The 27,007-nt window shown below is 37.1% G+C and overlaps 2 protein-coding genes across 4 annotated transcripts; one reads left to right on the forward strand and one right to left on the reverse strand.

The window, feature by feature from the left end:
* Window positions 1–1,359: 1,359 nt before the first annotated feature.
* Window positions 1,360–9,184, forward strand: fxyd7 (FXYD domain containing ion transport regulator 7). Of its 3 annotated transcripts, XM_052144533.1 has the most exons (6): window positions 1,360–1,511; window positions 3,688–3,726; window positions 3,829–3,903; window positions 5,157–5,184; window positions 8,894–8,946; window positions 9,041–9,184. In XM_052144533.1, exons 1-6 carry the CDS (start codon window positions 1,496–1,498, stop codon window positions 9,058–9,060), a joined length of 231 nt encoding a protein of 76 aa, XP_052000493.1. In that variant the 5' UTR covers window positions 1,360–1,495; the 3' UTR covers window positions 9,061–9,184. The 3 variants fall into 3 exon arrangements, with proteins under 3 accessions (XP_052000493.1, XP_052000491.1, XP_052000492.1); XM_052144531.1 differs by lacking the exon at window positions 5,157–5,184 and having other exon boundaries at window positions 1,362–1,511; XM_052144532.1 differs by lacking the exon at window positions 5,157–5,184 and having other exon boundaries at window positions 1,364–1,511; window positions 8,894–8,934; window positions 9,041–9,183.
* A 4,395-nt stretch (window positions 9,185–13,579) lies between these two features.
* LOC127656260 (NF-kappa-B inhibitor delta) lies at window positions 13,580–25,775 on the reverse strand. Its single transcript, XM_052144491.1, has 12 exons — window positions 25,645–25,775; window positions 20,262–20,383; window positions 19,941–19,971; window positions 19,611–19,816; window positions 18,788–19,020; window positions 17,510–17,615; window positions 17,041–17,187; window positions 16,909–16,960; window positions 16,643–16,815; window positions 15,869–15,985; window positions 15,351–15,515; window positions 13,580–13,722 (listed from the first exon to the last, which is right to left on the reverse strand). The coding sequence occupies exons 1-12, from the start codon at window positions 25,658–25,660 to the stop codon at window positions 13,651–13,653; spliced, it is 1,440 nt and encodes a 479-aa protein (XP_052000451.1). The 5' UTR covers window positions 25,661–25,775; the 3' UTR covers window positions 13,580–13,650.
* Between the last annotated feature and the right edge of the window lie 1,232 nt (window positions 25,776–27,007).

Below are 27,007 nucleotides of genomic sequence, written 5' to 3' on the forward strand. Positions count from 1 at the left end.
ATTATATCCCAAATCCACCAAGGCCAGGTAGGTACCCCCTTGAATACTCACAGGTATCCAGTACATCCCTACTCAGTCTGGTGCGGTATGCAATGCATCAGGAATCCAGACCGTCAATCCCATCTCCATCGCCGGGCATTGGTCCTGAAAGTTGAACCAAGTTGACAATCCCCCTGGCGTCGCAGTCCTCCGCTAGCTACCACCTCCAGCAGGCATACCAGAACTGCTGGGCGAAGGAAAATGGGCGGCCGAATTCACTGTAGGTCAGTGCCCAGAAGAGCTGATGATGTTGCACTGGGATCTGGCCAACGCCGCAGTGGCCCTCTCAAACAACTCCACAAATGCCTCTGGGTCATCCTGGGGGCCCATCCTCGTGGCAGGTCCATAACTTCAGAAGCTATATGATAGGTGTGCTTGAGGAACCGATCAATGTTTAAGTCCTTTTTAATTAGAAATTCTCCAGCATGCCCAGTAGTGGCGATATACATGAAGAATGAGAATGTAAAAGTGGAGATTTATAGTAAAAAAAGACTTGCATATTGATCTGTTTCTCACACACACCTATAATATTGCGTCTGAAGATATGGATTAAACCATTGGAATACTTGTACGCTACCTTTACATATTATTTGGAGCTTCAAAGTTCTGGCCACCATTAATTTGCCTTAAATAGACCTAAAGAGCTGAGAAATGATTTATGTATATATTTTGTGTGTTCTGCAAAAGAGGAAGTCATACACATGAAGTGATGGCATGAAGTTGTGTAAATGATGAGAGAATTTTCATTTTTGTGTGAACTATCCCTTATTTTTGGCGGGAATAATACGATGCTGTGAAGGGATACACTTTCAGTGTCTTCAATGAGCTGTACCGTTGTATAACTGTGTTGATCGTTCAGCTGACGAAACAAAAACAAATACATATTTCCAAAAATAAATTGTAGACTTGTGTGTAGATGTGATGTAAGACACATGCCACTGACATTTTGAAGAGAATGTAAGCCTATCTCTCACAGCCTCGTTTTCTTTCCCAATCAAATATGGCTCTACTTTAAATAATGCCTATTTAATTACTGCCTTTTGTTTGAGCGCGTACAAATACGTGGAATTCCGGAGCTGTAAGTAAAACTACCCATGCTTAAAAGCTTTTTAAAAGGATTTCCTTGAATTTTCAGGATCCGTTCTCACCCTTTACACGGGTCCACTTGCTGCATTAGGTGGGGTTCTGCGCCAGGAGTTGTGCATCGCAGGGTTTCGTCTGTATTATTTTCTGGGAGGTGTTTGGCTCGGAATCCCCACCGCATTGTCCAGCATGCATTTTACAGTATCTACTCTCTTACCGTAGAGATTTCAGGATATGTTTGCCACTAGAGGGTGTAAGAATTCAAGCGCTGAAAGCATCGACGCAGTCCTCCTTCAGCGCACTTTCTTCATTCCTGGATTGCAGACAGTAAGATCAAGGAAACCCTGCATCGTTAACAAGGAAAACTGCAGGAATGGCAGCCTCAACAGGTTTGTCTATTTATTGCATATTTTTGCTATTTAAACACATAACAGCACTGGATACAATCATTACACTCGAATGACATTTTTATTATAATACATTTTATTATAGGCTAGTGAACTTACACAGTGTTGAACAAGTGAACAAACAAGTGTTGTTTGACGTATCACAAAAATACAGTACTAGTTTAGCTATAGTAGCCTATGCTACATTCTGGTTTTATAGAAAGTATCATTAATGCATTAATTGCATGTGCAGTCATATTCAAAACTTTAATTGTTAGCACAAATCAAATATCTTCTTGTGAAAATGTTTTTGGATTTTTATTACAATTTTTTTTTTTTTTTTTTTTTTTTTGCTGTTTTAAAACATCTGCATAAATAAATGCATTAATATTTGAGTGCGCTTTAAGGCGTCGATCCTTAAGAGCGAATGGGGTGCTGAAAAGTGCTAACAACGCTGTGCAAAAACCTCGTAGTTCAGCAGAACACAACCGCATCAATGCGCAATTTAGATCCAGATGTTAGTTATAGGGTGCTTTGTGAGTGTAATCCATTCGAATCCTAAAGATGAGGTTTTGCTTAATGACAACGTATCCATTCCTAACTGTGTTGTGCATGTTATCTGGAGGTAATAAAAAAGCATATTGGCAACACGATCTCGAATCTATTGGCACTTTGAAAATATAGCTTTTTATTGATTGTCACTAGAAGAAAGTCCACTCCATGCTTCAATGTGAGAACCGCAGTCATCAGGGCTCTTGTCCAACCGGCTTTTCGCTGAGCACGCAGACCTACTCTTTTTGCAACTAGTCGATAACTCGAATTACTGAGGTTCTCAGCTAAAACACTCGAGTTTCCAAGATCCCTTTTGCGCAGCAGGTATTTGCGATTGCAATTTATTATGTGGATACTAAGCCAAATTATTTCTAGGCTCTTTTAGGCCTACTAAGCTTTTTATTTGAGAGCTCATTAGAATGTTGAGTATAACTTCCAAATTGACACTGATTTGGTAGTATTGATTAAGTGTAGCCTATAAATTTAGAAAAGCAGCATCTGTCCATGGTTCTGAATCATCTCTCCTGCATTTTCTTACTTCACAGTGAATAGCATTCAGGGTTGTAGTAGTGGAGGTTTAAGGCACGTTAGCGCCGTTTACGCACCTTTTTATGTGTGAAATTGCGTTTACTCACATTTTAATTTAATTGATTTTCGTTTACCTACTTATTACCGCGTTGCCAGCATTGCTCATGCAGGCGAAGTATGCTCGAAATGTTCACCTGCGCATGCTCGATTTGCCTTGCAAGAGTGCACTGATTCATATCCAACAGAAAAGTCCGCTCATCCGCGTGCACGCTATACACCGACGATGTAGAACCCAATCACTGATACGCGGTCACGCACATGTAAGCCAACACCTCTGGATGTGGAAAAAGAGGCTCTCTGGGCATTGTTGTCCTAAAGAGGAACTAATAGTTGTTCTTGTCATTGCCATTGAAATCTGTGATTAAAACACACACACATGCAGACAATAATTTTGAATGTGGCCAACATACTGACTTCAATTAGTCAAAATGATTAGTGTTATTTGGTTTTCCAGCAAGTGTTCAGACAATGAGGTCTGCAAGCAAATGTGATAAACTGCAAATAAAAGTTGTCACCAGTTTCATGTGTAACAGTGTATATATACTATATACTATATACTATACTACATTAATACATTGGTTATGATACAATTTGTATCAACTCTATTGCTCTTTAGCACTTCAAAATACTTACTGTATTTGCAGTGTAGCTCATATCATATAAATATTAATGTGAATAAAAATATTTTAATATCAACATTTGCAAATCTTATGTTTGGTGGAATGTGTGTTCAGCCCAGATGATTTTTTTTAGATTAATAATCTGATTAATTACCTACATTAGGGCTTCCTTTTTAGTAGACTTGCATCAGCAATTAATTGATACTGTTTAAAAATGTAACATGTTTTCGGTTATATTGAGGAATGATTTGTCATATCAAAATTATCTGGAGAAATTCATATTTTACCCACCTTTTTTTAAACAATACATCACTGATCACATTGATACAGCCCATTGTATGTCTGTTGCTTAATGGGACATTTTTGTTTTCATTCTAAGGTTGTAAAGCTTTTTTAACAATATTTAAATGTATTTACAGAGTCATACATGCATTTGGACCAGAGTGCCTTTAACTATGGTAAGCAGGCAAATATTGCATTGACATTTTAATGAGTAACATGACAAAATGTAAAACTGTAACACAAGTTATTTGACCACTCTTGAATGTGATTGAACTCAGATTATGAGACGTTGCAGACCACTGGAGTCATCCTTGCCATGATTATGTTTGTCTCCGGGATTCTCATTGCATTGAGTAAGTCAATCAAATAATGGAGCACCTGCTATACCAAATGGAATTGTCCACTTAACATTCTTAGACAGTTTACAATACAAGGCGTGCTGAACGAGTGTAAATTTAAGAATTGAAATGCTTGCAATGTTAGATTACTTGTATCAAAGCATGTTTTATTATTCTAGTCACAACTGTCATTGTAAAAAGTAGGCTACTCAAAGCATCTATCTGGGGTTCCTCAGCTGCCACATTGTTTTGTTTTGTTGTGTTGTGTTTTATTGATTTTTCAACATTATTACAGCTTCATAAAGACTGTTGTCATTTAAAACACTGAATTATTTTGATGTTACATGGGACATCAATACTAAGTAGACCAAACATTTTAAGTAGACTAAATAATTAAAAATCAACCAAAATTGTAAATTTGAATTATAATTTAATTTAAATAATTTAAGATCTAATATCTCATATCACAGACTGAATTCTAAAAACTGCTCATGTAGGAGTCTGCAAATATAGTGGATTGGTGATCTCCTGTATTTCTCATTTCAACATCTTGGGATGGTCAGTTTATTTGACTTGCTTTTCTGATGACCTGTGTGTGTGTGTGGGGGGGTGTTAGCAGTCAGCAGTCACTGAAGCTGGACTTACAGCTGAGTGCGCCTCTCTACCAGAGTGCTCAGGGTGCAGAGAGCCTCTGGGTACACTGAATACCTCTGACCAAGAATTATTTTTCAAAAGAGCTCATTAAAATGAAGGAACCATCATAAATAAGCCTCAAACACCCTATTTATGCACTCAAAAAGCTTCATGATATATTTTAAGAGCTTCAAAGCCCTTAACTTATGATGTGGTTATTAAAATTACCATTGACAGTGCTTAAAGTTCTTTAGAGTTTTTGTAGGCAATAAGAGAAGGCTCAGTGAACTGAAAGAGTGTCTTGAGGATCTCCAGAGGGTTTGGCTGGTATGGCACCTGAGGATTCCCAAGTGGTGCATTGAGTATATTTTACATTGCATTTACTACAGTGGCATTTACTTCACTTAGACAATGATTTGAGTCAATTAAATTCTTTGACCAGTGTTGAGAATTCACTTCACCAAACCATTTATTGCATTGCACATTTCTGTAAAGAGAAATATGTTGAATAAGCTGTGAATCTATTGCGTTCAAACTGGATGCACTGAATTTGAATTGGCTTCAATCAATGTCCCAACCCAATCCATGTCAATTAAAATTTTCTGTCTTTCTAAATGTTTATTTGCCCCTGACAGGTAAAAAGTTCAAATGCTCAAAATCCAAGTAAGAGTTTTTCAGACAAATGTGCAGCCTTGACTCTGCATGTGGAATGAGTCCAAATACAGGACTGGGAAATGTCCTGAAAGAAAATAAGATGTACATCAAATCTATGGTGCCATGTCTGTTCATTGGAAAGCTCCTTCACTGTTTGAATGCAGCCTCTGGTTTCTAAATAAACTGATTTCTGAACTGACTGGCTTCTTTTTCAGCCCACAAACACTGTCTATCCATTAAAAACAGCACATTTAAAATACGTAAACTAAAATATACCAAAGTGCCTGGTTTAGAAACATTGCGCAAATCCTGATAAATTCCAACTGTTGTACTAAAATATAACTAAAACAAGAAAGTTTGTTGTTCTCACACGAGAATGAAATTGGTATCAGTGCTCTTTGTGTGGGTAGGCAGTGTGTATCAAGACTGCTAAATTGCTCAGCATGTAATTGTCAGAGGAGTTGAACTGGACGATGAGCACAAACTTAACCTAAACAACAGTGACTGACTGTCAGACCCTTGCATACAATTTCACACCATAGTAGAGTTTATAGCTTACTGGAGAAATTCAATTAAAGGGAAAGTTCAACCAAAAATGAAAATTCTCTCATTATTTACTCACCTTTATGCCATCCCAGATGTGTATGGCTTTCTTCTGCAGAACACAAACAAAGATTTTAGAGGAATATCTAAGCTCTGTAGGTACAATCAATGCAAGTGAATGCTGACCAGAACTTTGAAAGTCCAAAAAGCTTATAAAGGCAACATAAAAGTATTCCATATGACTCCAGGGCTTAAATCATGGATTAAACCACTTGAGTCATATGGATTAATTTTATGCTGCCTTTCTGTGCTTTTTTGAGCTTCAAAGTTCTAAACATCTGTAGAAGGTTCATTGTCTGTGTTATGAAGGAGTCACGAGGCAGTGAACTGTCAATGTGAGTATGTTTATTACTCTTCAGCGTTGTTCATAAAACATAAACAAAAAGGCATTCAGTGGCCAAGTAGTCACACACACAAACGAGCCAAGGCTTCTATCGAGCACACACAGGTACAGTCTCTCTCTCGTCTTTCTCTGTCACTCTGAAGCCTCGTGTGCCTTTTTATGTCTCCCTCTGCCATCTCTACAACAAGAAACAGGTGTTAGAGATAATGACAATGCAGGTCACGAGCCTTACCGCTCTCTCCCTCTCCCGCAGACAGACACGCGACCATGCCCCATCACCACGTATCCCAACCGCCTGACTCTGGCCAGGGCAACATCTGGTCTGCCAAACCCCCGCCCCCCCCCCATTTCTGGATAGAAAGTCAGCCACAGCCATCTGCGCTCCTGCTCTGTGGAACACCTCAAATTTGAATGGCTGAAGTGCCAGGCACCAACAGGTGAGCCACACATTGGTATCCTTCATGCAGCGGAGCCACTGGAGTGGGGCGTGATCTGAACAGAGGGTGAAGGCCCAGCCCAGCAGATAGTAGCGGAGAGTGAGGTCGGCCCACTTAATCGCCAGACACTCCTTCTCCACGGTGCTGTGCTTAGTCTCTCTCAGCGAGAGTGCACGACTAATGTACAACACTTGTAGCTCCTTCCACTTCCACTTCCACCTCCTGTGAGCAGCACTGCCCCGGCCCTCTGTTAGATGCATCAGTCTGCAAAAAAATGGGGAGAGAGAAATTAGGAGCATGTAAAAGTTTTTTACTGTTTGACGGTTCTTCCTCCCAAGCTTCCCATTTGACATCGAGCAGGCTGCACGGCCAACCCCCATACAGTAGCTCGAATGAGAAAAACCCTGTGGAGGCTTGCGAGACCTCTCGTACTGCAAATAACAGGAGTTCGAGCCACTTATCCCAATTCCTAGCGTCCTTGTGTATGAACTTACGGATCATATTTGTTAAGGTTTTATTAAATAATTCCACCAACCCATCTGTTTGTGGATGATAAACACTGGTGCGAATCAATTGAATACCTAACAATTTGGTTCAGCGTTTTCTCGTGATCTAAATGGCCAGCCATTGGATTATAGTGAGCCACCTGGAAGAGGGTTTCCCAACGGCACTTCGGTACTAATAACAGAGTTGTATTTACTTTTGTTTGAGTATCCTGCGTCACTCGATGCAGCTGAGCTTTAATAATCAAAAAATATGGGTATGTGAGTGCGACACCAGGCTGGAGCAGAGGAATAGAGGTTTGAGAACATCCCGAATCCACCAAAGCTTAGTATGTATCCCCTTTTAAACTCACCAGTATACGATATGTCCCTGCCCGATCGGGGGTGGCCTGAGGAGCATCAGGGATCCAGACCAGTGTCGCCACCTCCATCAGCAAGCATTAATCCTGGAAGTGCCCGGATTACCCGCAGCCCCAACAGACCAGCCTAGGCTTCCATACATCACTCATGCGCGTGCAAGGAACGCAGAGAGAGAAAGGTGAAGTAGGGGGACACAGACTGGTTTGCTGCCTCTCGGAAACGCCTCAGTGTAGTCCAGGTGGTGGCACTGGACCCACTCTGCCATCCCTCGAGGAAGCTGGGAGATGAACTGCTCCAGTGTCACCAGGTCGATGATCCGCGGGCTCCCTCAGCCAGCAACCATTTCTAGCAGGCATCCCAGAGCTGTTGTGCAAAAGCAAACAGCGGCCATGTTTCCTGAACCTCAGGGACCTGAAATGCTGGCGGCTCTGTTCAGGAGTACGGTCAACCCATTGCATGATGGCCCACTTCAGGTCTTTATACTCGATGAGGCTGCTAGCAGGAAGTTTCCCTGGAGAGTAGCAGAAACAGGTGGGCACTGGTCGGGAGGTCACTTCCACACTTCAGTGGCTTTTTTAAAGAGGTCAAAGAAGGCCTCGCCACATTTTAACAAGGGTCACCGGAGATATGGGCTCGGGGGTCGCAGCTGCAGCCCCTTCTGGTCCATCAAGCTCTGAACGGCTTTCGGTCCTCCACTTGATCAGCAGTTGGAAACGCTGCTCCTGCTCCAGGCGTAACTCCATGAGGGCCTGATGCTGTGTTTGCTGGATGCTGGCAAGGGACTTGATGATTTCGCCCAGTGGTGAAGACTCCATGACGACGTTGTCCTCCAAGAAATCCTGGGTTTCGGCACCACTGTAGATGGTTTGTTGTCTGGGAAATTAAGGAGACAGGAGGCAGTGAACTGTCAATGTGAGTGTTTATTACTCTTCAGCGTTGTTCATAAAACATAAAAAAGGCACTCAGTGGCCAAGTATTCACACACAAATGAGTCAAGGCTTCTATCGAGCACACAAAGCGTACAGTCTCTCTTTCTGGTCTCTCTCTGTCACTCTGATGCCTTGTGCACCTTTTTATGTCTCCCTCCGCCATTACTACAAAATGAAACAGGTTTTAGAGGTAATGACATCCCAGGTGACGAGCCTTACCGCACTCTCTCTCCTGCAGACAGACACACAACCATTTCCCCGTCACCAACTATCTCTCACTTGTATTGTATGGATGTACAGAGCTGAAATATTCTTCTAAATAAAATCTATATATTTGTTCTGCAGAAGAAAGAAAGTCATACACATATTGGATGGCATTAGGGGGAGTAAATGGTGACAGAATTTTCATTTTTGTTTGAACTATCCCTTTAATGCAGATGAGCATGCCTGCCAAATGTTTCAGAGTGCTTATAAATGGTTGGCGCTGCTGTTTTTCAGCTTGGCTTAGTGGGATAATTGTTTGTTTTTGGTGCTTCCCTACAGATCCAGTCCAGTGGAAGGCCCTCAGCCACCAAAGACAGAAAGTACAGCAAGCAGTAATTAGTGTTATTTTTAATCTGTGCTATATATAAATAATAATGCATCCCTACTGTATTGAACCTTTTGGAAATGTTGTCATTTTTCTTTTAGTTCCACCTCAGACAGTATAAAGAAGATGTATGTGTGCGATGTGGTGGCCCATTTCGGAGAGAGGAAATGCTCAAACCCACAAAGTTACTTACAGGAATGTGGAGGAGATTAGAACCTGCTTGACCTCGTTTTGTAACCTCAGCCTAAATATTGATCTATTGCTGTATTTTTAGGTCTCTCATGAGCACTTGTGTCACATTTTTGTCCATATCACTTGCCTTTGTGTTTACTGTGCATTGTTTATGGGAATCCTAACGAGTTTTGGAGTACAAATCCATGATGAACCTCAAAGGGCACCAATAGTTTAACATATGCATGAATAATTTGCTTCACAGATGGGGCTTAAATGTATATAGCAGCTCCTTGGTTCATTATTTTGGCATCTGGGTAGGGTTGCACCAGCTGGGCTTAAGGTCTCATTTAAGTTGGTATGTAAAGTTCACACTAAGTGCTTAGTAACTACTAATGAGTTTGTAACTAAGTCAGTGCTTAATTTGGATTCACCACCTGATCTTAAGGCAAGACTTAACTAGTAGTCTGTAAGCTCTCCGTAAAGTAATGCATAGTCACATAATATGACGTTTACCTGTATTTATCCAACAAGCAGCCTTGAAATTTGTGGACAGACGTGTTAAAAAGCCATGAACTTCAATTGATCTTGTTACGGTTGATGTTCAAACCTTGTTTGCTCATGTAACTGTCAGCTGTAATAAATGATATCCCCATTAAAATAGGATACGTATATAAAATATTAATATAAAGTAGATTTGATAGTATTTTGCCCTGTGTAAATAACAATACACAGCTAAAATAAATGTATTCATTTGAATACCCTATATACATTTTGAATGTGTTAAAACTTAGACGCACACTGAAAAACTGCACTGTTTGAACGGTTTCATGCTGAAGATCCGATTAAAATTGTATTTTTAATATTAATATTTTTTCTCACTCTCGTAAATGTAAACAAGTGTTAATCTCAACATCATAATGTAGGCCTATGTCGAAAGGATTGAAGCCTGTCACGCAAACGATTAGCTCACTGATGTCACAAAGCATCAGTCTTTAATCTAAAAGTTACTAATATTATTAGATAATAAATATTTTGTTTATACATAGGGTTACGTCCTACCTAAGTTAATGGTGCATCGCTCAAATATATAGTAGTGCGCAAATTTGGACTTAGTGCCCATTTACGCCACAACTAGGCTAAATTGTAACTTACGCACAGCTGGTGCAACCGGCACCGGATTTAATCATTATCTTATGTCCATTTAAACCGCATGAATAGCCTATGTGTAACACAATATTCTAATGCAAATTAGGCTACTTTAAAATGTGATGCTTTAGTCCCCAACAAAGTGTTATTTAGAAGCAAATGATTTAAAAGCAACTGAATGCATGTTCTCATGTAGATTCAATAAATATTAGGTTAGTTTGAGATGAGCAAGTTCTGTGCAGAACTGATCACCAGGGATCACCGGCAGATGCATACTGGTTAGAAATCTTAGAGTTGCTGTGACGTCATGGTGACGTCTTAATAAATTATGCCAGGAAGCAGCATTCATCCATCATACAGCATATGGCCTGTAGAACAAAAGCAAATATATGGAAAATAATACAAGTGTGCATTTATTCTGATAGCATGTTTGGCTATGTTTGGAGGAATGTTTTATGCATTGTCCATTAAAAGTCTTGCATTTCATTATACTGAAGAACTACAATGTTGTGTCTTAGAGAATTAGACTACAGCCATCACAGTAAAGTGTTGGAAACAGTAACTAGATGAAAGGCCATTTTTATTAGTCATCCAAATGTTTATCATGTATGCCAATTTGGTTTATTAAAAGATAAAGTTACAGAGGTCTATACTTGTTCTTTATTTAGTTTGGCTAATACAGCTGACATATAATGCAAAACACACAAACACATGAATAAATCAAGAAGGATTTGCAGCAATACATGGGAAATGATGAATGTTATGGTGATAATGATGTAACCTGATTACTAATGTCACTCTCGAAAATAATTATACAGTATTGATATCTTGTAAAACATTGCGCATATAATTATGTATATTTTAAAGGGATAGTTCTCCATAAAATGAAAATTCTCTCATTACTCACCCTCATGCCATGACAGATGTGTATGACTTTCTTTCCTCTGCAGAACACAAATGAAGATTTTTAGAAGAATATCTCAGCTCTGTAGGTCCATACAATGCAAGTGAATGGTGACCAGTCAAAAATAATATAAAGGCAGCATAAAGTAATCTATAGGACTCCAGTGGCTAAATCTATGTCTTTAGAAGCAATATCAATGTCTTTAGAAGGGTGTTGGTGAGAAAGAGATCAATATTTCAATCCTGTTTTACAATAAATCACCATTCACTTGCAATGAAAGTGAAATTGAAACCTACTGAGCCAAGATATTTTTCTAAAAATCTTTGTGTTCAGAAGAAGAAAAAGTCACACCTCGAATGGCATGAAAGTGAGTAAATGATGAGAGAATTTTCAATTTTGGATGAACTATCCCTTAAATGCTACTGTTTATGGTTACAGAATGTGGTTTTGCCAGATGGTTTAATTCATTAGGTGTTTCCATTGCAACTGCTGTGACAATATTTCATAAAACAATTAGCAAATGTTTCACACAAGAATTCACTAGCAGGACATTAATACTTGGCTTTGTGAACCAATTCTCATAAATCTACAGACCTCTTTTTGTTTTACAAGAAACTGACATTAGAGTGTGTTTTCCCTCATTTGAATTTCCTGAGGGACTTTGTACTTCAACATGGTAAATCATACATGTGATAAACTTGCTAGCCTTTCTTCAAACATCTCTTACATAACAATGACACATTTGAAATCTTGATTCAAGATTCACTTTCCATATTAAACATTTCCTTTCACAGTATAGCACTGAATAAAGTAGATTAATTTTATTGATGATTATGACATTTTGATACCGACAGTTCTTAAAGTCACCATTTAGACTGATGAGCTGTCTTACCACAGAACCCCCTGACATTTCAATCCCTCGTATGACTCATCAAAATAACACATTCACATACATGGTGAGATGACACATCAAACTGTAAACCCTAAAGCTGTCATTACTGAAAAATCAAGTTGTCTTAATTAAGTGCTACTTGAAATGTCAAGTTTTGGCTCATAACTCAAATATTTAAGTTCATTGAACTTATTTTTCTTAAAAATCCATAGACTTAAGATGTGAATTGTAAATAACTCAAACTATTGAGTACAAAATTGAGGCTATACGGGGAATACGCACAATCCCTTGCTGCTTGAATTATGTTTCCTGAGTCAGAGGCAACAGATTGGGGAATTTAAATAATTGTTATTAAGAATTCATAGATGTTTTAGCTCTTTTGTTGTATTATTTATGCTTTGTTGCGAATAGATGTTTGGTGTAACGTCAACATTAGGTTGACCTGTGTCTTTTTGGTCAAATTTGACCCTGGTCACACTATCTCAGTTCTCTTTGTGCATGTGCAGCTGAAGTGCATTTCTGTGAATAATTATTTAATAACTGACCTAGAATCAGTTATCATCTTTAATTGAGCTGTGCTGTTGTTTGATCTAAAATTGAATCAATTAAATTAAAATGTACAACAGTAGAAACAACAATATTAAAATTCAAATTTGAGTTAAGTATACTTGCATATAGTTAACTTAAATAGTTAATTGCACTCTACTTGAAAACCAAGATAATTGAACTTAAATACTCAAGTTTTGGGAGACCACATTACTCAATTGAATTGAGGGAATGAGTTTACTCAATCAGTTGAGTGCAATGACCCTATTAGGGTTTTCATTAGGACATCTATGATAACAAGTGTGCTACTGAGAATGCGCATTATATAGAGAACTACTGCCATTAATATCATACAATGAAATAAATAAATGATCTTCCCCCTGAGTGAAAGTAACATACTCTTTTAACTATGTATTCACACACTCTCTTTTGTGAGAACACAAAATAAAATATGTACGCAACATACAGTATACCACAATCAAAAGCCATATAAATACATCTGAAAACAAAACAAAAAATACCAACTGATACAGTGGATTAATGGCCTGAGCCCAGCTGCTCACATAAACAAACCAATATGGTTTATAATTAAAGGTGGAATTTGGACTGGTACTAACAATCCTTATGACGATTTCACTGAAATCACAAATAATGAACATAGTCATGAACAAGAATACACCCAATTGTTGAGTAAACATATAGACAAACTAAAAAGCAGTTTTATGGTGAAGAATCAATGAATGATCTTGTGCAAAAGTTATCTGTCATTCTAAAATGATGCAAGATGTGGAAATCCTCATAAGAGGATACTGCATGAAACCCATCCTTCTCCATAGATCATATACATTCTTTCTAATCTAGGTAGACTACATGCTGTAATAATTAGCAAAATCCTTAATTATTGGGCTATTTTGACAAAGTTCTAATCAATACATAATTTTTTTCATTTTGATGATGAATGATAGTTTGAAGATTGATCCAGTATGATCCAGATGGTTATAGCTCTGTTGGAGAAGGTAGGGTACGTTGGGACTAAAAAGTAGTCCTAGTCACTCTAGGTCCTGTAAGGACGTATATCGCCGCCTAGAAGAGGCACTTTTCTTCTTCAAGATTAGCTTGAGCTTAGATTTTTGGGAAAAAGAGAGAGGAAAAATGTCAGCTGTGTGATTTATATTCTTGAAATTAAAGGACTAGCTCACACAAAATGAAAATTCTGTAATAATTTACTCATCCTCATGCCGTTTCAAATCCACTTAATTTTCTTTCTTATGCAGAACACAAAATTAGAAGTTTTAATGAATATCAGAGGCTGTCTTTTCAAAACATTGGCAGTGGATAGTGCAAATCTCGATAGCTTGCTTTTTTTGTTAAAAACGACTGTTCTAAGGTGAATTAGCTTCTCTCATAGTGCATGTGAACACACAATGGACATCAAGATATACACTGCAAAATTTCTTAAATTGCAGGTTGTTTCTCACCAAAACTTCTTGTATGTTTTGGGTCCCTTATAAGCTTTAAAGTGAGCCGCTAACCACTGCCATTGTATTTAAAACACAGGCCGGGATATTTATAAAAATTAAAAAAATAAGCGGGACTAAGTTGAGAAATGTTTAATAATACCAAGCTATAGAAAGTCAGATTTTGTTTTTTTTTATCAAATTGTTTATTGTGTTTCCAGCAGTGTTGGTTATTCATGTTTTTGAGATGTTACAGATATTACATCCAACATTAGCATAATTAATTCTGATTCAAAGTAATGGCCAGCATCATCCTATAACTGCAAACCATGTTAAAATAAAATGTTTCATTTTAAATTTTGGATCTATGACCTGATTACCATTATTTCTTGTCTGCCAAACATGCTGAGTGGTCCAAACATCATCTGCAGCCTGAAATTGAACTTTTGATAGGAAGTTTGGATTGAATGCATTTGCTGCATAGAGAGGTAAATGATGCTCCCTTGCACTCTTGCTTCCTCTTTAGTGAATGACTTAACCTGCAGTGTGCTGTCTATCTGCACTGCTCTCAGAAAAGTTCGAAATGCACTTTATTTTCATCCTAACTCCATATAAAGCCTCTGAAAGCAAACATTTTCAGCTTTTGGATGAACCTATTGATTCTCAATGTGATAATGCACAGTAAATATAGGATGTCTAAGGAAAAATTTGCTTATGTACACGTCAGTGTACATTGTGTTTAGCAACATGGCGTTTCACGTGAAATCGCTCAAATAAAAAAAATGGCATATCTGATTGAACTAGAGACTAAAACAGGTTTCAATGTTAAGATGTAATTAGTTTTTTTAGTTGTTAGTTTTGTAAGCGTTTCTTTCAAAGATAAACTCTGCTGTGTTTGGCACCATGCTGTTTTGTCACATGACTACATGCATCGAAAGTTTAACCTTTAACTGACAGCCAAGAGTCTTCTGAACTGAGATTACTCAGTTTAAATGAATTTAAATTATGCGTTATGCAAAGCGAAGCCAAAATACAATGTCCACGCATGTGTACATGGGGGTCGCACAAGGTTAAAACATTAGACTCTAAAAAGTAATGTAGGTTTACAATGATGAGTGTGAGTAAATTACTGTATGGCAGAATTAAATGGAAAAACTAAAACTACATTTCTGTACTTTTTTCTAAAGCCACTGTCAAACTGCTTAAGAAAATAGTTTGCATTGTAAGCAAACTTCTCAGCCAGATGAATGATGGCTTTTTGACTGCTTTATGAATAAATAAAAGCCTCTCACTCTCTCTCCTTTGTCTCCACTCTGCAGTAGATGAGCTGGCTGGTCGTTCTCCAAGTTGCGGATGCTGGGATCAGCTCCACGACTCAGCAGCAGTCTGATCAGTTCCTCCTGATGGGGGCTTCCATGCAGCCCAGCAGCCATGTGCAGAGCTGTGTGCCCGTGAGCCTGAGAGGCGACAGACATCATATAGATAATGATGACTGCAGTGTTCATTAAAGGGATAGTTCATCAAAAAATGAAAATTCTGTCATCATTTAAATATAATATACTTATGTTGTTCCAAATCCATATGACTTTCTTTCTTCCATGACACACAAAATGAGATGTTGGGCAGGATATTATTCTCAGTCACTATTCACCCCCACCATTCAATACAAGTAATGTGGGTTGAAGCTGTTAGTGCCTAATATTCTGCCTTACATCTCCTTTTGTGTATTTTTTTCATGTAGGAAAAAAAAAATCCCTTTAAATCCCCGTCAACTTCACTACAATCTCTGTAATTATCATGTGTTTCTCACTTTCATGTTGATGAAAGCCTGCATATCGGAGATTTGGAGGTTCAGGAGGAATCGCACAAGATGGATATTCCCCTCCTTCACGGCTAGGTGAAGAACTGTCTTGTTGCTTTTGATTTCCTGAAAAAGACCAAGGCATGCTTATCAACAATGTGAAACTGAAGCAACATCAAAGCCAGTGTGGCATGAATGAGGTTTCCTCTTGCGGCATTCTCAAACCGAAACCATTGTATATGGAACAATGACAAAATCAATTGTTTGTTTGTCTGTCTGTCAGAAAGGAAAATTTGGGAAATATATATTTTTTTTCCCATACAATGGAAATACAATATCTGTTTTTGTTATACATGTTTGCTGTAGCTAACTGAGCAAAAGAGTACAACTGTACTATACATCATCTTGAAAGTGATCGTTCTCCCAAAAATGAAAGTTCTGTCATCATTTACTTGACTTTATTTCTTTTGTGTAACTCAAAAGGAGATGTTAGGATGAATGTTAGTCTCAGTCACCATTCACTTTCATTGTAAAGAAAAAGATGTAATACATTTTAATAATGTGAGGCAAACATTCTTTCTAACATCTCCTTTTTGAGTTCCACGGAAGACAGAAAGCTATATGGTTTGGAACTACACAAGGGTGAATATATATGATGAGAAAATGTTCATTTTTTGGTGAACTAGCCCTTTAAATAAACACCCATAGAGTACGGCACATTAAAAAACATTGCCCAGTGGGACATAAGGCTATATAACAAGACAAACTTGTTAAATGGAATACCTGGCTGAGTACCGAGGCTCCAGCATTTATAAGTAACCGCAAGCACATTAGTTTATCTTCTGCTTGAGTCTGTAGACTGCCATCAGCTAGCCATGTTGAGGATGAGGAAGAGGCATTTATAGCCTTCATTGTGCCACAGTGAGAAATTACTGCACAGTGCATAGGAGTCAGACCTAAAAGGAAGCAAAAATTGACTGTATATCTGTATGTCTACTCAGTTTTAACTTTAATTGAATCTGAACTGAGTATTATGTGCAGGTTTCTACCTTCAAAATTGCCAGTTTCCAAGTTCACTCGGAGTCCCGATGAGAGAATAACCTATTAATTCATATCAGTTTAGACGCATGCTTTTTTATTTTTAATGGTTTGCATATGGGTGGATGAATTTGCTCTATCACCTGCATGACTCGGGGGAAACCATAGGTGGCAGCCAGATGAAGTGCAGTCTGGCCATTGACGTCAATGGCGCTGATATCGGTGCCAAGTGAGAGAAGATCCTGGACTATCTCTGGTTGATTGGCTGCTACAGCTACAAGCAAGGCAGTCTAAGATATAAGAGAAAAGCAAGTCAGAGTGCAGTGCATGGGATATCAATAAAAAAAGGTAATTTCTTTATTTATTTAAAGCCAAAATGTGTTTTCTGCGCCACCAAATGGAATTACAAAAACAATGATTGTTTTTTAAAACAGGTTTCTCGAATACTCTTTTCATTTGCCATTGGTCAGACATACCAGTTTGCTAGGTCGAGCTGGGTGGGAGACCCAAACAAACAAAACAATGTTTGTGCTGACTCTGCACAAGCTGGGACAGGGGAAAGTATTTTAATGTGGAAATAAATACCACACACTTCAATTGTATTATGTTCACCTTGCCCTTGTGTTCCTTGGAGTCCAACTTCCCCAGTCCACAAAGTTTCTCTGCGGCAGCAAAAGCATATTCCCTCAGGCCTTTCGCAGTGTATATATGTAGAATCCTAAGACAGAGGAAAAACAAGGTTTCAGTTCTCATTTACAGTGTAAAGCTTTACAGCAAACTCACCTCACCTTTCTTTTCAGTCACCTTTTCATAGGACATTCAAGGTTTGCGGTGTTTTCATAAGTTGAGAAACTCATAGGACCTTAAAGAACATCTCTGATGAAACACCTAATGATGTGGTCTACTGGGCCACATTACATTAACATGCATGAAGGGGAACTAAGAAATTTACATAAAGACAGTTTGTAATACTGTAATAAGATGGAAAAATATTGCGTTCTAGAAAATATGTCGGTAACACTTTACAATAAAGTTAACAACATTAGTTAATATGAACTAACAATGAACAATACATTTACAGCATTTATTAATATTGGTTACTGTTAATTTAAACATTTAGAAATACAATTTTAAAATCAAAAGTTGTATACATTAACATTAATGTTGTATACAACTAACAATGAACAATAGTATTTATATTGACTAACATTAACAAAGATTAATAAATGCTGTCAAATATATATATTGTTCACTGTTAGTTCATGATACCTAATATTGTAACTAATATGAACAAATGGAAACTTATTGTAAAGTGTTACCAATATGTCTTCATTAAAACAGACAAAAATAAATGGGGGTAATTCACTGAGAATTCACTTTTGTTTCAGTAAATTATCACCTCTGCTAGTTAAAGGAGTAAAAATATGTTTAAAATCATGTCCACTCACATTAGATGAAGAATTCAGCCATATCAGTAAACTAATAAAAGTTGTTGTTTTCATGGAGCTAGGCTGTCATATGGGGCCAACATTTTAAGATCAAATGACCAGCCGAATACCACTCATTTTATCTAGGTTACCCCTCTGTTTATCTGATACTTTTGCTCAATGATTAAATTCATAATAAATATATTTAATAAATAATACATTTCATAAATAATAAATAAGCCCAAAACCACTGCCATATTGTCCAGTGCATAAGCAAAAATATGACTGTGTGCACCTACAATTACAAATAGCCATTTTGCTGCAAAATCAGGCAGTCAAATATGCCCAGTGCTACAACTACAGAATAGTCTTCCAAAATAACTCTTTATTACTGCATCTGTGGTAATAAATATCTACCCTAAACAACATTCAGAAGATGTTTTTCCATGTTTCCCTCACTTACGTGTCGCCATCATCATCCTGCCAGGTTGTTCTACTGTAATCCATGTTCTGCAGGATTACTCGAGCCTCCTGTAGCTTGACCATATCCATCTGGGGCCTGAACTCTTGGACAACGTATGGGCTTGCATGATCCTCTACACTGGAAACAGATGGCCAACAATAGCCAGAGCTCTGAACGGGGACACTGGGAGTCATATTAGTCCCAGCTGCAGTTACAGGACACTCTGTTATAGACTAAAAACACAGAGACAGAACAGGACCACTTTTATCCACTATGGACACGTACGACTAAGATATTGAACTAAGATAGGAGCAAGTAAGTCAACTACAGTAGGGTAAACTTCTATAGTGGTGAATGGGAGACCATAGCAAATATTATTTTTACATTTCCATTTGTTCCATCAGCAAAAGACAAAAATCTACTTTTGCATATCCATTAATTATTATTATAATTATTATTATTAATATTATTATTATTTTAATTGAAGTCAGGGTAACATAACACAAAATAATAATGTTATAAATTGAAACTAAATAATAACAAAAATGTAAAAAAAAGAAAATTTGCAAGATTTACACGACAAAATACAGTGAAAACGCATCCTAAAATGCTGTGAAAAGGGTCCATTAGCATGCTTGCATTTAAAGTTCTCTAATGTCCACAAACTTGGAGAAAATAGTTTTACAAAGATGTTATGAAGACATAAATCTATTCAGAATCACACAGTAAAAAACAGGCAAGATACTGTACATTAAGGACAGCTGTAGTTAGAAGTTCAGCAACCTGAAATACTATTTTGCTGTTGGATTGAGCAGTCTCTTACATATCGCTGTGTTGTCTGGGCATCCTGGCAGTCCTGAATCTGTTGAGTGCTGTAGCCAGTCAGGGGTAAATTTAATGCAGCAGAGGAACTGTCGAATGAGGTGAATGAGCTGCAGAGCTGAAGGGAAGAATGGGGCTGATGCATGCTTGGCACTTCCCATTGGTCGTATCTTACTGCTCCCATATCTGGGTAGCTTACACTGGCTTCTGCAAAGAAAAGAGATGTTTCAATTTTAGATGTAAAAGAAAGTCTAAATGTACTTGAAGTTTATTCCATGTCTTGTTTTGTATGCAGAACCCTATCTCATTTAACTGGACTGGTCAGTCTTACCAGCAGTGGGAGATTGTACTGATGTCGAAACCTGTGGGAAACATTTCAAAGGATGATTCAATTCTTTCTGATTAGCCTGAAGACATTCATATTAAAGGGATATTTTGCCCAAAAATGAAAATTCAGCCTCAAGTCACCATTCACATTGTATGGAAATGAAAGTGAAATGGTGATTAAGTCTTTCTTCTGAACACCTCATTTTGTGTTCCACAACATATTGTCATATTGGTTTGGAACAACATGAGGGTGAGAAAACGATTACAAAAATGTACATTTTTGGTGAACTATTCCTTTAACTATTGCATTACTGATGTTACTCACTGGGACAGATGCAGTGCAACCAGCAGTATAAGACACGGTAGAGCAGGAAGGGGGTGCTGAGGAGGTCTCTCTCTTTCTCTTCTGCTCCAGGAGTTTCTTCACCGTGGGCAGAGGGTAACACGCTGTAGGCACAGGTATAAACAACTGTCTGATATTTCTCAGTGCCGTATCTTCAAAAATCCAAGTCTGATTTTTCAGGAGAGGGGAGTCGACCTTTATCTGTTATCATGTTCATAAACTTGGTGTGCAAATATGCCATTTTTATTAAGTCTGAAATTTAGCTCAGAAAAATATAATGATGAAACTTTATTACCTACACCAAGTGCATCGCAACACACACAAAAAAAACAATGATAGTAGATTAGAATAGAATAGAAGCTTTTCTTGCCCCACACCAAGGCCAGTGGGAATAGTTGTAGCTGTTGTTGTAGTATGAACAGTAATATTTGTAAGACAATACAATATAAAATAAAATCTAATGTCAGACAAAACAATATACAATACATTGTATTTTCTTACATTGCAGTGTTAGGAAGTATTTAATTAAAAGTAGAGACACTACTATCCTAACTAGTGAATGTCAATGAATAAACAATTCACTATTATTAAGTGTTGTGAACTTCAATTAATTTGAGTGAATCTGTTCATTTAGACATTTCATGTAACTAAACTGTAACATGTAAATAAACTAGTTCACATAAATAGTTGACTGATTCACGTTAATGCACCACTCCTATTGTTTCATCAAATATCTCGGCCTCTGTGTGGACTAGAAGCTCAATCTGTGTCATTAAAAAGCTGAGATCCTCATTTTATCATCAATAGTTTATTACACATATTTGCGATGATTTGTTTAGCATGCTTTTCTTGAACCGCATATTTTGTTCTGGACATCTAAGATATAACATTGAATTATTCACACAAGCAAGCTCACAGTCAAGTAAAAAACTGCCTAAAACAGGTATTTTTTTGGAGCTTTTTAGAAAACAGATAAAAGCAGATCTAAAATTTTTAGCAATTTGGGGCATACAGCAGCAGTGCTTGGCGCATAAAAGAGATGTTTGTATTTGATGTCTTACAGATATCATATTTCACTTTGTGGTTCTTTAGAAAATCGTTGAAACTGTGGTATTAGGGAAAAAAAATACACTGTACAGTCACATTTCTGAAAATAAGGGCTTTCATATTTATATATAATTTAAGTGCTATTTGAAAGACTTTTATATTCATATTAAAATTTCTGCCACATGGCGCTGATTTACAATGCAAATGTTTTCATGTCTTATTTTGTTATTTTATGTAAGCTTTGAAACGATACACCATATGTTTGAGTTATGTTTTCAGATAAAAAACATTTCCTCACATATTGCCCCCTTTTGGACCCACTGGCGTTGAAAGGGATAATGTCACCCTAATTGGGCTAAATGTATAACTTTTGGGTGATAGTCACCCTAATTGGGCTAAATGTATAACTATTAGGTGATATTATTTAATTCAGTAATTAGAACGGCAAAAAATAAAAAAATATTTTCTTATTTAAATAGCATCAATTTATTAAGCTTTGCTAACTGCTCTTTCAAATTTGTAACTTGAATGTAGAGAATTACTTAGCATTTAGCTTGGGAAGCAACGGTTTCAAAGTAGCTTCCCCAACACTTTTGTTACTTTTAAGCTTTATCTAAGCACATGTTTTACACATCATAGTGAACTTGAAAGTTTCTAGTAAATCTCAAGAGACAAACGCATTAGTAATATTTCTCAATGACTCTTGCATGTTAAAGTGATTTAAGCAGTCATGGCAAGAAAAGTATCATCTCATTGGACACACAACTTTTTAATGCTTGTTTGTTTTTGTTGTTTTTATGTAATACTGAGTCATTTCTCCAGTAATGTGATTTCCCCAGGGCCATAGCAGGTGTTGGTATGAGATAAAAATGTATTTTCTTTGTGTTAGTCACCAAAAGAATCTGAAAAAGAAAAGAATGCAAATATCGGAGGTTTCCAGTGGGCATAATTTACGTATTCTAGAGCAGAGTGAAGGAAAGTTTCTTCAAGCTCTTGACCAAAAAAGGTGAGATAAGCAAGACATTTCCACCAGGGGAGCATAATGCTCATCCTCTCACCCCTGAGGAAGGTATTCCATTTGGAAAAGAGGAGGTGAGGTTATGTCTACCTGTCTTCTTTATCAGAAACCTCTGTGTCTATGGAGAGGGTTCTCAAAGCACATTTTCTGTATCTATTTCCTTCTCTCCGTTACGCTCTTCGTGGCAAACCACATCTTCTTCCTGCATTAGTGACGTACATCCTTTAAAGGAACCCCACAGGGTGTGAATGCTTGACATGCTTAGCTACTGATCTAGAGTCAGAGTTGACACCTCTACCATATAGTTACTGACTGGTAGAATGGAGCTGAAATCAGCTTCATAAATCACATGCCAAGTAAAGTGTTGCAATATTTAATCTAGCCACTAGGTATAAAAATTGAAGCTCTATTATGGGTTACAATTTACTGACTACTTTACTCTATAGATATTTCTGCTTTCTATGTAACATTCTGTATCTCTATACAGGAAACGCACTGGTTTCACTAAAACTTGCTGAAGTCGGCTATTCTTATTGCAATGAAAATTCAAAAGAGGAAGGCAACTGGTTTCATCTGCATGGAAATTCCACTGGGGATGACTTCAAGAGAAAAAAAATTATTTTTGTTTATTCTCCATTTGTTCCAGTTCATTTAATAACTCCACCTCTCAACCTGTCACAATTTATCCTTCACTATCTCCAAAAATTTAAAGGTGGGCTACTGATCAATAGAAACACATAAGTAGTCCAATAAAAAACACACAAATATAATAAAAGTACAATATACATTTGTTATCTCCTAACATTATACATGTTATACATGGTAAGCATGTATAAAGAAAAAGAAAAAATAACAAAAATCTGATTCTATATGCTTTCTATATGTTTTTCTGGGACCATTAGAGCATAGCAAACCATTATGATGTTATGATGGAGGTAAATTAAACACAATAATATCTGCTTAACCAAGAGTGAATATTAGATCATTTTATGTCACCAGATAGGCTACACAAATTAAGAAATAAGGCACAAGGCTGTATTTTAGAATAAAATGCACAAACACAAGGGTTGATTTGCTTTTATAAAACGGTGGCAACAGCAATATGATAAAAGACACCAGTTTTTAATGAGCCATCCAATGTATTATTATTAATAATAATAATCTGAATAAACATTTCGTCAAACAAATGAATACAGCTCATTTTCCTAATTGTAGGTTGTTTGTGGTTGCTAGGCAACATAGGAACTTGATACATTTTTGTGCCTTTGATGGACACAATGGGAAGGGGATGTCACTTGAAGAGTTGTTCCAAACTAAAGCATGAAAATATGTTTTTTCAAAAAGGGCCCTTCTGCAAGACTGTTAGCGAAGGGAACTTTTATATAGTAATGCCATGCTCTCTTCAGAGTACACATTTCAAGGGATCCCTAAGGCATATGCATGATCACTTTCTCAGTCACCAATGGCTACAAACACAGCACATCCAATCAGAATGCAGGGTCAGAACTATGTTTTGTGATTCAAAATATAACTAACCCTGCAGCACATCTATAAGCAGCAGCAGGGTTACCCATAAGTGGCAGTAATGAAGTTTAGCTGTTTATTAATTAACTCTTAAAAATAATAATTCTCTCATCCAGTGGCATAACTTGGATCTTAACAGGCCCTAGTGCAAAGAACCAGTCAGGCCCACTCCTTGGGAATCCAGGGCCATTTATCAACACCTGTCGGGTTCCTTTAAGTTGACTGCTGTGGGCCCCCTCTCACCCTGGGCCCTTAGGCGCCTGCCCACCCTACCATCCTATAGTTACACCCCTGATCTTATTATGTACCCACCCTTTTCTTTCTTCTGGAGAACACAAACAAAGACATTTTGAAGGATGTATGATGTGTTTTTGTCCACACAATGCAAGTGAATGGGGTCCAAAAATACGAAGCGAATATGGAAGGGAGCATAAAAGTTTTCTGAAGCAATGTGATCACTTTGGGTGAGAAACAGACCAAAATGTAAGTCCTTTTTTTTACTATAAATCTCTTCTAAGTGCATTCATGAGAGAATGTCATTGCCAGATATGCAGTTTTCACCCCATTGATTTAAAGTGAGTTTCCCAGAAGAAAGTCCTACGAGTTTTAGATGTCATGAGGGTGAGAGAATTGCAATTTTTTGGTGAACAATCCCTTTAAGGTTGTTTTATTTTATGTTTCAGTATTTCATATTTATAGATATGGCCAAGATGGTTAGAAATAGGTATTTATCCATACTTCACCCAGAAGTTCACTTGTAATTTATCTAAAACTCGGTGCCTTTGTTGTCAATTTCTTCAGTTTCAAATGTCTGATATATATATATATATATATATATATATATATATATATATATATATATAAATTGAGGCAAACCATAGTGCTTGCTTAGTTTATAGACGTAATCTTCAAAGTGCAAAAGCTCTTTAAAATGTCCGATAGGGTGGGCTTCAGTGGCTGGGATACCCTTGCGTCTAGTAATTTCAACGGCGGAAATCCCAGGCCAATGAGTCACGCGCGTAGGTGTCCTAGCGGGGATTCCGCAGATCACTCTCCACTCTTGTCAATAAAACTTGAAAAGGCCGTTTAGTCTATTTAATACTAAAACTGCTGTTGTGGTTAACACTTCGAGGACCTTAGGCTACTCTATTCCACATAACCTTAGTAGTTATCAAACAGCCTACCTCCATGGTTAGTTTTCTTTTCGTTCTCATTTTCATTAGCTAGTATTTTAATAACAAAACAAACGTGCTCAATTGCTGACGAGACCCGCGCCCATCAAAAACGAGAACTGAAAGCATAACAGGGAGGAGTAATTTATTAAGGGGATTGTCCAAATAGCTGTAAAAATGAACTCAAGCAGTGACAGTACACTATGATGTTGGAGATCCTTTATTCAAATGAGTTCAGTCTATTTTTAAATGGTCATACATCGCCGAATTTACGTCAGTGTTTAGCCACTGAAGTTGTATCCTATAGTTTATTTTTTTAAACCAGACACTGATCATATAAGCCGCAATAGAAAATGAGTAGAACCATAGTTGTTTCCAGAAAAATGTCGCAAACGATTTCTGTTCAATATACAGTATGTGTAGCCCTATAACAAGCCTTTTGTTGAAGAACTCACTAATATTTAATAACTTTTTGTCTCTTTCATTCGACATTTTAACCATTATAATACCAGTATTTAATAATGGTCTGATATTATCTATCACTTTAGGCTGTAAGTGATACTAAAGCCTAATAAAAATATTTATTATGAAGGTTAATACTCACATTTCTGAAAGTGCATGTCAGAATCCCTTTTGCTGTCTTTAATTTCTGGCTCCCACTCCAGGTGAAATGAATGATGTCAGTTGCAAACCAGGCTCTGTTAAATGTCAACTCCTCGAGTCTCGATCGTGTCCTTCCCGCTGCTGTTTGTCAGTGTCTACCAACTAATTTCGGCACGTTCCACTATGTATACAGAGAGCACGCTATTTTCAGCCCGCCCACATGTAGTTCCACCCTCATACCGATGACGAGCTGTTAGACCGACTTAATCACAACTTGAGACGTGACAGTCGTCTCAACAGAATTCTCAATGTTAGATTTCTTTCTTTCTTTCTCACTCAACTATGACTCAAATAACAAATGATAAATGTACACAATAACTTCATATCAATCTGAGGGCCATTTACAAGACATTAAATATAATTAGTCAAATATCTGGGCCTTTAAGTACTATTCTCTCAACACTCATTTTTTTATCTGGGCATATGGCTCAGTAAGGCGCTTTATATCTATATTTTATATATATAGTTTTAATACAACTAATGAATATATTAAAATATTATAACTATATATTATAAATAAATATGTATTATTAATATTATTAATTAATTATAATATAATGATAATATATTTATTATATTAATATATTCCACCAAGAAAGTTTACATAAACGGAGTACACTTAATATGTAGGACTATATTGTACTTATGGTAGCCTATATGTTTAGTAAATTTAGTTACAGCAGATATTATGATAAGCACTTGGACTAAAGCAGTTCAATTCCTTCTAACTAGTGTTATGTCACGTTTGATATTGAGTGGATAAGAAAAAGCTTAAAAAAGTGGAAGCGTAAAGGTGGGGGAGAGGGAGGAAGCAACTGGAGGCAAAGATGCTTGTTGCCCTATACCATGATCCTTTATCTCTTATGAAGAAGAAAAAAAGGTTGATTGGTCCTTTTTGTAGTTTCAGCGAAAGAAACAACATTTCTGCAGCTCCTCATCTTTCACTTCTTATGTAAGCTCCAAACTTCTCTCTTCTTGAGTGTACTATACTACTAAAAAGTCCCTTAGTCACTTCTGGGACTACTCAGGGATTTAGACATCCATAACGTTAATTATATAAAAAAAGTTTTGTTTTTTTTATCTTGTTCTTGTGTCTTCTGAATGTTACACAAAATGTAATTAAAGCTTGTGATTAACAAAATAACTAATCGATTTACAAAATCAATTTATAATGAAAATTAAAGCACAATAGAAGGTCTAAAACCCATGAGCTCACAGCAGAATGCATGGTCAGGTTACAAACCTAGGGCTTTATGACATCACCTGTCCTGTAGAGGTTGCACATAAACCTAAAGAGAGAGAGA

This window comes from Xyrauchen texanus, chromosome 15, assembly GCF_025860055.1.
Source record: "Xyrauchen texanus isolate HMW12.3.18 chromosome 15, RBS_HiC_50CHRs, whole genome shotgun sequence".
In the NCBI taxonomy this organism is placed as follows: Eukaryota; Metazoa; Chordata; class Actinopteri; order Cypriniformes; family Catostomidae; genus Xyrauchen; species Xyrauchen texanus.

Excerpts from the sequence above, each read along its gene's own strand:
- fxyd7 (XM_052144531.1), top strand. Across the intron at positions 3,904-8,893 it reads CGGGATTCTCATTGCATTGA|ATCCAGTCCAGTGGAAGGCC; the intron begins GTAAGTCAATCA and ends GCTTCCCTACAG. Across the intron at positions 8,947-9,040 it reads GACAGAAAGTACAGCAAGCA|TTCCACCTCAGACAGTATAA; the intron begins GTAATTAGTGTT and ends TTTTTCTTTTAG.
- LOC127656260 (XM_052144491.1), bottom strand. Across the intron at positions 19,817-19,940 it reads AGTACAATCTCCCACTGCTG|AAGCCAGTGTAAGCTACCCA; the intron begins GTAAGACTGACC and ends TTTTCTTTGCAG. Across the intron at positions 19,021-19,610 it reads CCCAGACAACACAGCGATAT|TCTATAACAGAGTGTCCTGT; the intron begins GTAAGAGACTGC and ends CTGTGTTTTTAG.